Source organism: Rattus rattus, chromosome 2, assembly GCF_011064425.1.
Source record: "Rattus rattus isolate New Zealand chromosome 2, Rrattus_CSIRO_v1, whole genome shotgun sequence".
NCBI lineage: Eukaryota > Metazoa > Chordata > Mammalia > Rodentia > Muridae > Rattus > Rattus rattus.
The window spans coordinates 47,262,834-47,276,452 of NC_046155.1; the positions used below are offsets into that span (position 1 = coordinate 47,262,834).

At 42.5% G+C, this 13,619-nt stretch overlaps 1 protein-coding gene across 1 annotated transcript in view; it reads right to left on the reverse strand.

The window, feature by feature from the left end:
• Positions 1 to 2,023: 2,023 nt before the first annotated feature.
• The window catches only part of Cfap43 (cilia and flagella associated protein 43), an 88,599-nt gene continuing 77,003 nt past the window's right edge, over positions 2,024 to 13,619 (reverse strand). Inside the window, exons 31-38 of the mRNA XM_032892170.1 lie at positions 13,528 to 13,616; positions 10,892 to 11,105; positions 9,740 to 9,852; positions 8,556 to 8,715; positions 4,771 to 4,935; positions 3,228 to 3,308; positions 2,496 to 2,649; positions 2,024 to 2,371 (exon numbers count right to left, since the gene is read on the reverse strand). Of these exons, the coding sequence (XP_032748061.1) occupies positions 2,205 to 2,371; positions 2,496 to 2,649; positions 3,228 to 3,308; positions 4,771 to 4,935; positions 8,556 to 8,715; positions 9,740 to 9,852; positions 10,892 to 11,105; positions 13,528 to 13,616 (1,143 nt within the window). The 3' untranslated portion in view covers positions 2,024 to 2,204. The remainder of the gene's footprint in view (positions 2,372 to 2,495; positions 2,650 to 3,227; positions 3,309 to 4,770; positions 4,936 to 8,555; positions 8,716 to 9,739; positions 9,853 to 10,891; positions 11,106 to 13,527; positions 13,617 to 13,619) is intronic.

The following is a 13,619-nucleotide window of genomic DNA, read 5'->3' on the forward strand; positions in this document are numbered from 1 at the left end:
GTTTGTTTTCATTTTCTTCATTTACTAAACAAGCACCTGCTTGTGGGGATGCTTGGCATGAAAGGTTCCTCACAGTGTCCTTGGAGCTTTATCTGTGATATAAACTGGAAGGATCTGTTAGACTTCATATCCCTCAGCCAGAACCCTGTCTAAATGACTAGGATACCTGTCAGCTATATGTGAAGATGTGACCTAAGCTGGCCAGTTGCTGAGACTTTAAAAGAGCCCATGGGGAAAGCATGTTGTTGTAGTTATTGTATGAACTTGGAAGACAGGGCAGGCATCTTTAAGAATAGCGTGTCTGTATAGGTAGATGGAGGGAGAGCCTTGTGGCTTCCTTGTTCTGTTAATCATTCCTGGAGCCTTCATGATTTCTGCTTTGGGATCTAGAAAAAGTATTAGTTTCTAACTGGCCAGTATTCTAGAGTCTCTCTCAAGAACTTTGCTTTTAGTTGAGCATACCCCTTCCCTTCTGATCTAAAAACTCTTGCTGTTTGATAGAACAAGGGATTCAAACTTGTACACACCCAACTACCATATACATGTGTAAATTCCCTCTTGCCATCTGCATTTGTGAATCTGTTCTTCCTCTACATAAGGCCATGTTATGCTTGGCCTAATTGACTATATCACTAGTTGGTAATGAACTGTAGAGAAACATGAACATAATTGCTGTTCAGCAGAAGTGAGAGGAGTTGGTATCATGAAGAGTATTGAAGGAGGGGCCAGAATGCATGGCACACGAGCCCTTCTGGGGCACCCATCAGACCATTAAACTGGAAGGGATCTTTGGAAAGGTGTCCTCCAAGCTTCACTTATCCATGCTTCAAAGCTGAGACAGCTGAGGAAGGACCACCACCTAGAGTTGGTGATAAGCCAGAAGCGAGTGGCATAGGCTGTTTGGTCCATTAAGACCAGAATTAGCCTGTTAAATTTAGGACATTGTCTTTTAGCTCATGGAGTATTAAAGCAACTCATTTAAGTGAAGTGACATAATACCAAGAAAGAAAAACCAAATTGAGTATATCCGTGGTTGACTACATTTGACAGAGACCTGGCAATCCCATGCTAAGTATAGAGTGCCTGCACCTCTTACACACCCTCTGTGCTGCTCAAAAAAGCCTCTCAAATCATACAGGAAGTATGGCTTCTCTGCTAAACTGACTGCCTTAGACTCATTCCAGTCGTGAGGAAGGAAGGGTCAGCAAAGAGATGCTGGCCCTGCTGTTCACATGCGAAGTGCTGAGCAGTCATGGGAAATCAGTTACGATGCCTTGAGTTTCTTCTAAGTGACATTTTTTCTACTTTTCACATCAGCGATAGTTGGTAGTATTCATTTTTTCCTTTTATTGGAAATAGCTTGTTTCCCTTACATGTATTCTGATTACAGTTTCCCTTCCCTCTACTCCTAGTTTCTCCTCCTATCCAGATCCATCCTCTTTCTGTCTCATTAGAAAAACTAAAACAGGCTTCTAGGGGTCACAGTAACGTAAAATAAGATTGAAAACTAATACACCAGAATAAGGCAAAACAAAGTGGAAGTTTTTATTTTTTGAGGCAGTCTCATGTAACCCAGACTGGCAGCCAATTCTAATGATGAGGAGATTACAGGAGTATGCTCCTAAAGGAAAGATTTGTTTTGATTATTCTTTTTGCCCATTCAAATATATGTTAGATATGGCAGTGTACATTAAGCTTAAATTTAGATTATAAATTGCAGGAAATTGGGATGTTGACATCCTGTAGAGATGATAAAGTGATCCTGATGTCACTTGGAATTGGCAGACCACAGCTATGGGAGGGAGGGTGGCTGGGTTATCCTTTGCCAGTTGTCTTACAGGATTAGCATATTCGAATGAACTATTTCAAGGGAATGAGGACTTGTTTGCTGAACCCTTTTAGGGTAAAAAAATTGAGTTGTGCCACCATAGGGAAGGAAGGAAGACTGTTTGCAAAATAAAGTTTACAATCTGGTGTTTCTTGGCTGAAGACCACTGTTCTTTAATAATTACAAATGACACTGTGATATTTTGCTCATTTATTCATGGAGGACAGGTAACTATACTGAGTAACCACCTAAACTGCATTATTAAAAACGTGCGGCTGAGAGATGGCCTACTTAAATTTTGTGATAAGGGAGAAAGAAGTTTCTATCCAAGGGACGTTAGGTCAGCATTGGTCTACCTTCTGCTCCTGCTGGTATTCTACATTGGGACAAGAGCAGGGAATGTTTTCATCCTCAGTCTTTCGACTTCCGCCTGCAGAATTGAAATCTGCTCAGCTTGCTGCTTGGAGATGTTCGTCAGCTTCTGCTGTTTCATCAGGTTGTCATAGCGTTCTCTGGCGATCTTCTCACAGGTCAGCTTAGACCCTAACCCAGAAATGGAGAACGGACTTAGTTATTACCAACTCCTTCCGTATGGAAGCAACACAGTTGTTCAACTATTGGGGAAACTGGTTAGTGTCCCTTTAATGGATTGGGAAAAAGAGCTCACCTATTTCGTTACAGATGTCTTGTCTCTCCGAGACGGCCACCAGTTCCTCCCGTAGATTACAGCTTAGGTTGTAATTTGCTACATCTTTCTGATTGCTGCATTTTCCCAACTTCTTGAGTAGTTTTTTGCAGTTTTCTACATTCTTCTTGTGATTCTGAAATTTTCGTTCCCACGAAACCCCAAAACAATGTTGAAAAAAGTTTATAAAAAGATTTGTACTTTTAAAATACTTTTATCATCGCTAAGATAATTCTGTATATATATCCCTTGTGTCTGTTGGATGGTCTGTCTATAGTAGACACTCAGGGTTTTTGTTAAAAGATAGAATGTTAATACCACACTTCAGATTGTATATTGTCTTAACAACAAGCATTTTAAAACCTTGGCAGTTACTTCCCTTCAACCTTACATGCTATATAGTAAAGCCAGTTCTGTTACTAAGTTATACTAAGGTAAAAAAAAATCCAAAATGCCAGGGAAACAATTAGGACTTGCGTGGCTCAGTTTTAACTACTGTGAAAGTGAATCCACATAAATCCCCAGGGATTATTCCCAATATGGAGGGAAATGCTGCTGACTTATCAATAGCTATGGCTACAAAGACACCGTTCGGGAACCTCTGATTTTCGTGAGTAGCAGTAAATTACCAAGCTTCTGTTAGTTTCTGTCTGCGTTCAAGACTGCAACATTACAGCTGTTGGCTTTATAATAATTGATAGGCTTGAGGCTGACCTTATCTATAACATTGATGGTTTGCTCCATTATTCCAATCTGAATAGCAATCACGCCCTCGTAGTTGGGTTCATTTAGGTACTTTAAAAAAAAAAAGGAAAAGAAAAAGATCACAATACATGTAAGGATAAATTCTTCTGTTTCTTTTAGGTAACTATAAACAGTTTTGAAAATTACAGTTTTTATAGCACATGTTAAGATTAGTTTGTCTTTCGTGCTATGATATTTACTTGTATTTAGCTGTCAGCACACTCATCTATGTACACACTGATCAGTACAAATACTTAATTCTTTTCATTTGTTCAGCTCACCAAACATAGTGTCTGTGTGACCCAGACATGTGACCTAATTCCAAGAAAAAGAGGACTAGCAGAAACCACTAGCTACCAGAAGGTACGTCACGTGTTAGCAGAGGCAGTGTGTGAGGGGTTAGGGTTTCTCCAGACTTGGGAGATCAAGGAAGACTTCATGGAGAAACTGGCATGAGCTGAATGTTGACAAGCCATGTAGACAGGAAGGAGGAGGGCAGGGGACAAGGAACATAGGAAGGGAAGAAATGGGGGGTGGGGGTGTTCCAGGTCCAAGGGCCCCTGTGAACAAAAGCCCTTGGGAGACGGCTCAGTTAAACAATGCTAGCCACGTAAGGATGAAGTCCTGAGTTCAGATTCCCAGCACCCATGCAAAGACTCTAACCCCAGCACTAGGGTTGCCCTGGAGCGCTGGTCAGCCAGGCTAGCTGAATATGTGTAAACACCCCTGAGAAAGACAGGGCTGATATTTACTCTCCCCCTCCCCCCACCTCTCCCTCCTTTACTTCCCTCCTACATTTCATTTGAGAATAAGGTATAGCATTTGGTCCTCTTGCTTGCTCTAAAGGCAAGTTGAAAGACACTGTCCACCTAGGCACCTGGTAGTCTATTTGGCAGCTAAAGAGTATTGTTTAACATATTTGAGATGTTACTAGAATCAAGTAGGAATTCAGTGTGACAGCAGGATACAAAATAGTAAGCTAAGTGGATTTTGAAAGGGAAAGGAGGGGTTGGGGATTTAAGGTAGAGCGCTTGCCTAGCAAGTGCAAGGCCCTGGGTACCGTCCTCAGCTCCGGGGGAGGGGGGGTGAGGGAAAGGAGGGGAGAGGAGGGGAGGCGAAGGAAGAGAGACAGAGACAGAGAGAATGAGAATGAATGAGAATATGAGAGACCCCAGGCCAAGAGACTAGTTAAAGGCTAATTGTAAGACAGTGTATCTTACTCTTAACCCGTGAGAATGGAGGACTGGCCAAACATTGGGAGAAACAGGGGAGACAAAAATAGCTAAACTGGGAAAGGCAGGTACAGAAGAGACACCAAAGCTGACTCAAATTTTTAAGCCTGAGTGAGTATCTAGAGAGATGGGAAATAAGTTAAAAAAAAAATTAGCAAATTAAACCCCTAAGAAAAAGAACTTAGTTGTGTTCACAGATCTGGCTTGGCGTATGCCTTTAGGGAGGCTTCCTATTAAGTATTGTGCACGCACGCGTGCACGCAGGGCCAGGGGAGACTTGCCTTTTGCCGATCTCGTGAGAAGAACAGCATCTGGATGTCCCAGGCCTTCTGGTTTAGGTCCTCCATCTCCATCTCCATTTTCTTGTGCTCCCACTCAATCTGATAGATCCCTTTGTGGACCTCTTTACTTTCCATCATGCTAGCAACTTTCTTTTGTCCTTGAGTCTAAAAAGGTAAATGAATGGTCACGCTCTGATTCTGTGTATGAAACTGCAGAACACCGCAAGCTGCTCTCTAAGCCTCAGTCTGATAACCTTTTAGGGTTTGGAAGCCTTCATGTCTTTGCGTAAGGCATGATTAGCATGGCTAGGCACACCGTAAACACCCTACTGCCTTGTTCTTGGAATCATGGTTATTCAGTATTTCCATATTAGGTTATAGATTTGTATCTTCAATGTATTTATATAGGTTATTTAATAACCTCTATGAAATTAAAAAAATAGTTAAATAACATTTAAATTAATTAAACATTAAACACACCCGCTTTAATTATCAAATAAAATATTAAATACTTATTCAGTTAACTTAAATATTTAATATTACATGATCTCAATAAAATTAAGGAGCATTAATACAGATGGTATTTTATTTAAATAAAAATGGTCCTAAGATCAGTAAGATGAAATTACTGTGTCTCTAAAATGAATTTATAGCCCTGTGTGGTGGCCCCTACCTGTGACTCTAGTTCTTTGGAGGCTACGACAAGAGGATTGCTCTAAGTGCGAGGCCAGCTTTGACCACAAAATAGTCTCTGAGCCAGCCTGGGCTGTACAGTCAGTCAAGCAGTCAGTCAATTTACTGTCAGATTTATTTACTCGTTACCATTTTACATTTTTCTTTTTCTCCTCTTTTTAAAATCTAGCTTTTTGAAGCTTGTACAACTGAGCTGCGCCCCACAACGCTCTACTCCGTTAGTATTTTCATCTTTTGCTCAGAGCGTGGTCTCTCAACTCCCTGCATTTCTTACTTTTACTCATCTTTTAAAATCATATCTCAGTCACGCTACCTCCTCACTCACGCATTTCAGCTGGCCGTCAGCAGCTAAAGTCCTCTTTAAGTTTGAACATCTCTGTACTGAGGAGAGCATGTGGACCCAGTCAAGGGTCCTGTGCTTTGGTTTATGTGGGGGTTGACACAGCCAGAGAGGTTGCTATTGGCACATCGTGAGTGGAGATCGGGGATGCTGCTAGCAGCCTACACGGGGCAGCCTCCGTAGAAAATAATCCGTCCTGGATGTCAGTGTGCTAAGATGGAGGTCCTCTGTTTTAGAGCTACGTCTCCTTTCCCACCTTCCTCTCAGACAGTGTTGTGGAGTCTGTACGTCCCCGTGTCCTCTTACTTCACACTCATGAGTGCTGCCCCTTCTTTAGCCCTCTCCTTCGACCACTCCTGTCATAGTTGGCACTGCACGAATCTACTCCTTGGAATCTCTTCTCTTGGGGTTTCTAGGAGACCGTGCCCTCGTTTTCTCTCCTACTTCACTAGAAGCTCCTCCGCCTCCTTCCCTGTTTCTTTCAGAGCTGGACTGGAAGTGTAAACATACTCCCTATTTTTGGTCTACCTAACTTCCTGGGTTTAAAATTACCCATCGGTAGATATCTGTGCAATAATTTACATGCAGTTATTTACATGTGGTCTATAGAGAGGACTCAACTCTGAACTCTGTCAAGTTGGACATCCCACTGAAATGTTTTAAATACATCTTAAGTTAACAGAGGTCAGCCAAAGCTCCGGTCTCCCAGTCTTCCCACCAACCCTTATCACTCCTATCCTCTGTCCAGCTACTCAGCTACAGTTGTAACAGTTTTAACATTTTCTGAGACAAGACCTTGGTATGTAATCCAGACTGGCACTCAACTTGTATCTTTCTGCCCTGGCCTGAGTTCTGGAGTTTACAGGTCTCACCAAACCTGGCTAAGCATGACGTTTGCTGCAAACCTCCACTGCATGTTTACCAAGAACACTTGAAGAAGGTAGAAAGTTGGGGAGTCTACTTGGATTGTCTGGTTTTGGAGCACGATTAGAAGCAGCGCTCAGGAAGAGCTTACAGTTTTTAAGCTGGTTTTCTTTTTTAGAGCCACCGAGAGAACAGCAAACCTTGGCTCAGAAGAACGGCTTTGGTAGGGAAAGGGTAGAAGAAACCAAAACAGAAAAAGCAAAGCGAAGCGAGCTGTATACTCCTAGAGGAAAGGTCAAGGAGAAAATATAGAACAAAACAAAAAAGAAAAGACACTGCCCCCGCCCCACACAAATCCCACCAACCAAGAATTTAAGAATCTTGCAGTTACAAAAGCCATGTTCCAGAGATGAAGGCTAAACTGGAAGAACCCTGAGTTTGAGGCCAGCCTAGGCAGTGGAGCAAGACCTTTCCTCAAAAACCTAAAGGTAGAGTGGAATGTTTTTAAACGAAGGACACACTAAGACATTTGAGGGGCACCGAGTGGATGGAGGAGATCCAGTGTTCTGGAGCGGCTGTGTAAAGATGCTAAAGGAAGTCTTCAAACCGAGAAAGAGATAGGTGAAGGAACGCAAGGAAAAAGGAAGGGGTAAAGATACTGCGGGGAATCCCTGAATACATATGTAAATGTCAAATCCAGCCTGGCTCCTCACTACTGCTTTTGAAAGAGAGTCACACAACCGTATCCATACGTCAGTGTTGATGAGCACGTACGATGGAAAGACGGGAATGCAGCACAGAGCCAAGCTCTGGAGGGGCAGAGCTTCCAATTCCTAAAGCCAAGTAGGCATTAATGTACATGTTCTTGCTGTACAGTTAAGGAAAGAGAAGTCTGCACCAATAATTTAACTTTATGTTTGGGAAGCGGGGAGGATTAGCTCAAGTCAAAGCCAGCAGAAAGAGTAAAATGGATAGAAGGATGGATGGAGATATATATAGGAAAACATGAAGAATAAAACCCATGAAATCAAAAGTTGGTTATTTGAAAAACAAAAAACAAAAAACAGTAAGATTGGGAAACCTTGGGTAGATTAAAGCATTGGTGAGGTGTGGTAGGGGCAGGGATGCTCATATCCAAAACTAGAACTGTAATTAGAGATATACCAGAGCTATATAAATCAAAGAGGTTATATACTAAGGGTTGTATAAACGAAGGTATATTAATTGGAGAGGACATTTAACCTCACTGTCCTGAACTTTTCGTTCTTAGAATCATGTAGAGAGATTTAAAAAAAAAAAAATACATGTAGGTGTGAGGTCTGGACACATTTACAAGTTCTACCGGTGATTCTGATGGCAACTACCGAGAAAAAAACACTGATACGACTAAATTAAATACTGTCTTAGTCAGTAACCATTGTTGAGACGAAACGCCGGGTCCGAAAACAACTTGGAGAGAAAGGGGTTTCCTTGGCCTACACTTCCACATTAGTGTTCCTCATCAGAGGGACTCAGGAAAGGAACTCAAACAGGGCAGGAACCTGCAGCAGAAGCCGGTGCAGAGGCCATGATGGGGCCCATCGGGAGCTGCTCACTGGCTTACTCCTCATGGCTTAGTCAGCCTGCTTTCTTATAGACCCCAAGAAGGGAGGACCCCACGCACAATGGGTAGGGGCCTCCTCCTTCAGTCACCAACTAAGAACATGCCCTACAGGCTGACCTGAAGCCCGATCTTTATGAAGATATTTTCTCAGTCGAGGCTCTCTCTCTGTAGTGACTCCAGCTCGTGCTAAACTGACATAAAATAACCAGGTCGCTTACCCTGGAAACCAGAGGAATGATAAAGCATTTTATACAAAAGGCAGTATGTTGAAAAAACTATAATTACCCGAATCACAGAATTCAACTCTTCGATTATATTCTTATTGATGAGAATCGCGTCAGAATATTCCAGAGTCAACTGGAAATTCTCCAGTTCCACTTGTCCTTGTTTGAGAAGAATCTGCACTGTCAAATTCACCTGGAATTTCACTTTCTCGTCCTGTAATCTAAATGGAAAAGGACTTCAGAGGAGTTTTTGTTACACATTTTTTGTTCCTAACTTCACCTATTATCTGAGAAATAAAATTCTTTTTTTTTTTTTTTTTTTCGGAGCTGGGGACCGAACCCAGGGCCTTGCGCTTCCTAGGTAAGCGCTCTACCACTGAGCTAAATCCCCAGCCCGAGAAATAAAATTCTGACCGAAGGAATGAGCCCTGAGTGATACGAAGAGTTGCCCCAAAGATGAAGCGTTCTAGAAGAACCCTCTAAATGCCTCTTCACTTGAGCAGGAATTCTACTTGGACTGTTGGAACAACAGTATGGACAAAATTACAGTCACTAACTCTTACTAAGATTAAGAAAAAAACTGTATAGTTTGTATTGTAATGAGAATTTTAAAATGCACTAGAAATACTTTAAATGGAAACTTGACCTTATTGGTTTTTGATAGTGTAACAATATTATATATATGCTACTTTTCAAATCTATTGCATAATTCGTATTCTTCCTATGGCCTACGTCTGAAACTGACATACGATGATGAATTAGGGAGGCTCACAGAAGTATTTATGCATGTGGTTGTACATACAGCCTTTTGAAGTAAAGGCTTTATAAAAAGCACCCAGGCTCCATGAAGAAAAACGTAAACCTGGTGGGTGTTAATGGAGAAATTATTTGGAAATCTGCTTGGTCTCCTACTCAAGCCTTGAGCTCAGAATTCTCCATTGGCAGAGACGGGTTTGTTGCATTTTTATATGGTGGGAGCATGTCTCCACAAGAGTACAACCCCCTGTCCCCAAGCTTGCTTTTGATTCAGACAACACATGGCAAATTCTCTTTTGAAACAAGTCTTGTGTAACGAGGCACACGTTATAAAAAAATAGAACATTTCACACAGGGCCAGGACTGCAACAGACAGAGCCAGCAGTGGACCAGCCAGGCAGGAGGCTGGCTCTGCAAAGACTGCCCTGCTTTAAGTGAGCCCAGGTCACACCGTGACCATGAATGAAAATCCCGAGAAGCTAGAGTTACCGGACGAGCTCGTGGAATACCCTCTCAATCTCATGATGTACGACGTCGTCATCTTCCATTCTCTTCCGGAGGAATGTGGTCATTTCCAACAGGCAGGCCGCCTTCTGCTTCACCTGAGAAACACAACCGTAACATGTCAGGACACACGGACACTTGACTGGAGACATCTGCCTTTTGACTTTTTTTTGTGCAAAACCTTAACAAGCCTACCTTTCTCAGAGACTAATAGAAGTTTAAATCTTTTTACAACCCTGTTGAGTTATGCAAAACATGGCCGGCATATCCAATGAGAAATTTAAAGTGTATCAGGTTGGTCTCTGGCTGAAAATCAAGTATGCAGTTGCGTGCACGAGCATGCGTGTATGTGTGCCCATGCGTGTGTATGTGCACGCGCGCGCATGTGTGTATACATGTATATATTCCACTTTGAAATCTGTTCCTATCGCTTTAGATGAAATTCTAGACTCATGAACACTTAATAAACATTTGCCAACTGACTTTAGGGAATTAGGAGAGAGGAGACAGAGGTGGTCGGGAGGCAGCGGGTCTCTCAACAGCTAAACATGCTCTCAGACTTTTACCTTTGCTTCATCCCCATCACCTCTTCCAGCAAAGGATGAAGCTGCTTCTGCCCAGCTAACTATGTACAACCCTATGCAAAACCAGATCGTTCCTGACAGCGCTGCCCAGGAGGAAAGCAATGAGAGCTGTCTGTGCGATTTAGATTTTCCTGTGGTCACTTTATCAGGAGTGAATGAAACAGATAAGTTTAATTTTACTAATACGGCTTATTGGACACGATCTCTCCAAGATATCATTCTGCTCATAAGCAATGTAAAAATTATCAACGAGACATTTATCACCTGTTTCATGGCAGGTCTTCTAAATCTGTTTGTGTGTCCCATTCCGAGGACATCGCGGTATTGGACACATCTATTTCCAGTGCACAGTGACCGCTTAGCCCTAGTGGCCATCATTTTGGACCTTGAGGATCTACGTCATCACAAATAATATCGTGTGACTTTCATTATGTTACTATTGATATTGCTAACTATGACCCAGCAAGAGAACCTTAGTCTTCCGGGATATACTGACAGCTGCGTTATTTCCCACTCGTATACTTAAGATACGGTTTAAGATGAAGTTGTGTACTTTGAACTCATTTTCCACTTTTGCTCGTCTAGTCGCGCAGAAATGTTCCCAGACCGAGGGGTCCAAGCCTTCTGGCATGTTATTGATGTTGTCCAACTCGTCCATGGACTTCATTAGCTGGGCAAAGGCTTCCTTATTTAACTTGCTAGATCCTGGCCGATCTCCATAAGGAACAAGAGTGTTCACCTCTGTCTGTATTTTCTGTTTGGGAACCCTGGCATTAGCAAGAAAAGATCATCAACCTTTAATACTCTCACAGGTACCCAAAACCAAAAAACCAACCAACCAACCAGCCAGCCAGCCAGCCAGCCAGCCAACCAAACAAACAAAAACCACTAGTTAAGTAGCAGACCATTAGCATTAGCCTGACACTGTATGCTAATTTCCTTTGTCACTTCCAGGATGGTGAGTGGGTTACTCCAGGGACCAGTGCCTGCTTTGTCTGTTCACACCCTAGGTCGCTAGACATGCCCTGGAATTACAGACGTCTGTTGGCACTGGCAGCTTTTGCTATGCTATGGAAACCAGTTTTTTTCTGTGTATTGCGAGCAGGCAAACAGACAGCCAATAGTAGTGTGAGTGGCCCTGGGTCAGTCTGGCGTAAGCACTTCCGGTATCTTTTCCTCAGTAGGACATGCCTGTGCATATGGGGAATTGGAGAAGGGCCCTTTTTGTCTGCATTAATAAATTAGCTTAGTTTTCTTGGGCTGCATCTGGTAAGGGAAGAGGGTGCTAGGTACTCCCTGTGGAGACACTTGACAATGTACAGCCAGTGATGGTTCCACTCATGTCTCTAGACAGGGGAGTCGGGTTCTGGGAGAATCTACTGGCCCAAGGCCAGCTCTGGGTTTGCCAGACAGTGGAATTAGATTTCAGAGTAAACTGGATTTGATCGTAAGTGCTTGCCCTTGGTTTATTATCTAGCATACCCTTAGCCAGACCTGGGAGCTCATCACACTGCAGCCTCCACACTCAAGAATCTGAAGCAAGAAAACAACCAAAACTTCGAGCCAGTCTGGACCACATATTGAGCTTCAGGCACTCATGTGAAAAACGTTGTGGGAAACGCTTGTGACCCACTGGATGTGCAAAGAGCCTGAGGCCTCTGGCTCGTCAGCCTAGGAAAACTGACAAGATCCAGGCCAGGGAGAGACTCTGTCTCAAAATCTAAAAACACTCTTTTTTCTTTCTCTCTTTTTTCTCTTTTCTTTCTCTCTCTCCTCCCTCTCTTGTCTCCCCCTTGTCTCCGCCATCCCAATGAACCTTTCCAGGTGGAAAAAAAAATAAAAAATAAAAACAACAATAATCAAAGAAGTGGAAAGGAACTGAGGAATCACAACCCAGGCTGATGTCTGGCTTACACACACACACATTTACACACACACACGCTTACACACACACACACACACACTCACACACCCATACATACACATTCATACATGCTTATACACACACACACACACACCCATACATACACATTCACACACACATACACACACACACTTACACACTCATACACACATACACACTAACACACATAAACACACACATACACATATACACATTGATACACACACATACATATTCACATACATACATACATACACACACACACACACACACACACACAGTAGGGATAAGGTCTGTGGAGAGAGAAACTCAGACATGAGACAAGTCCTAGGCTACCTTCCCAGCATTTCACTTCCCAGCATTTGTCATAACCTGTCTGTCAAAGGTACAAGCTTTGTATCCCTCACACAAATCACTTCACTCCTTTGTGACAAACAGCACGATTCTGTCTTGCATTTGTTTGAAATTTAAATTTATTACGTTAGAAATCAGCAAACTATTTCAGTACTTCTCCCAGCTTAGAAACATATTTCAGAACTCTCGATAATCATTATTTTGAGCTATCTTTCTTTTGCATTTTTAATTGTAAACTTTACTATAAAAATATTGCAGATAAAAACTTTGGTCTTGAGGATAGTCACATGAGACTTTTCTGAGAAAAAGCAATTTGTGGTCAAATCCATGGAGGAAATGTTGCTGTTTGCTCTTCCTGGAAATGCAAAAGCCGCTAGCAAGCTTTGGGAGGCTCTGCAATAAAGAATGCCACTTAGCCGTAAAAACCAGTATCTCCTCGGATGTGCTGAGTCTTCCGAGCCTGTCTCGTGGAACTCCAATTCACACCACAGAGACAGACTTACGTTCGTTGGAATACATCTTTGGAAAAGACGTACGCCAGTCTGATTTAAGACATTTCATGTGTGAAGTGAGAGCACATACACTGAATTATCATCCTGATGGACACCTTCACCTCGGGATGCCTGACTGATCATTTTTATCTGATCGGGAAAAGGTAAAAAAAAAATTATAACTATCTTGCTAGTTGACATTTGCTTGCTAATGGTTTTATTTTTGTGTGTGTGTATACATGTCTGTGCTGTGGTGCACGGTGAAGGTCAGAGGGCAACTTGTGGGAGTTGGGTCTCTCTTCCTATCCTGAGTGAGGATATCACTCAGGTCATCAGGCTCAGCCCTGCTGAATCATCTCTTTGGCCCTTACAGTTCTTTTAAAATGACCCTGTCTCCGTAATATCCCCCACCCCCAATTCGATAGCATAAGAGAAACGGACCTTGGCCGACGTTTAAAAAGTTTGTAGAGGACGTCCACCTGGTGACCAGAAATGTCAGAAAATTCCTTTTTGAAGCTGCGATCCAGAACCTA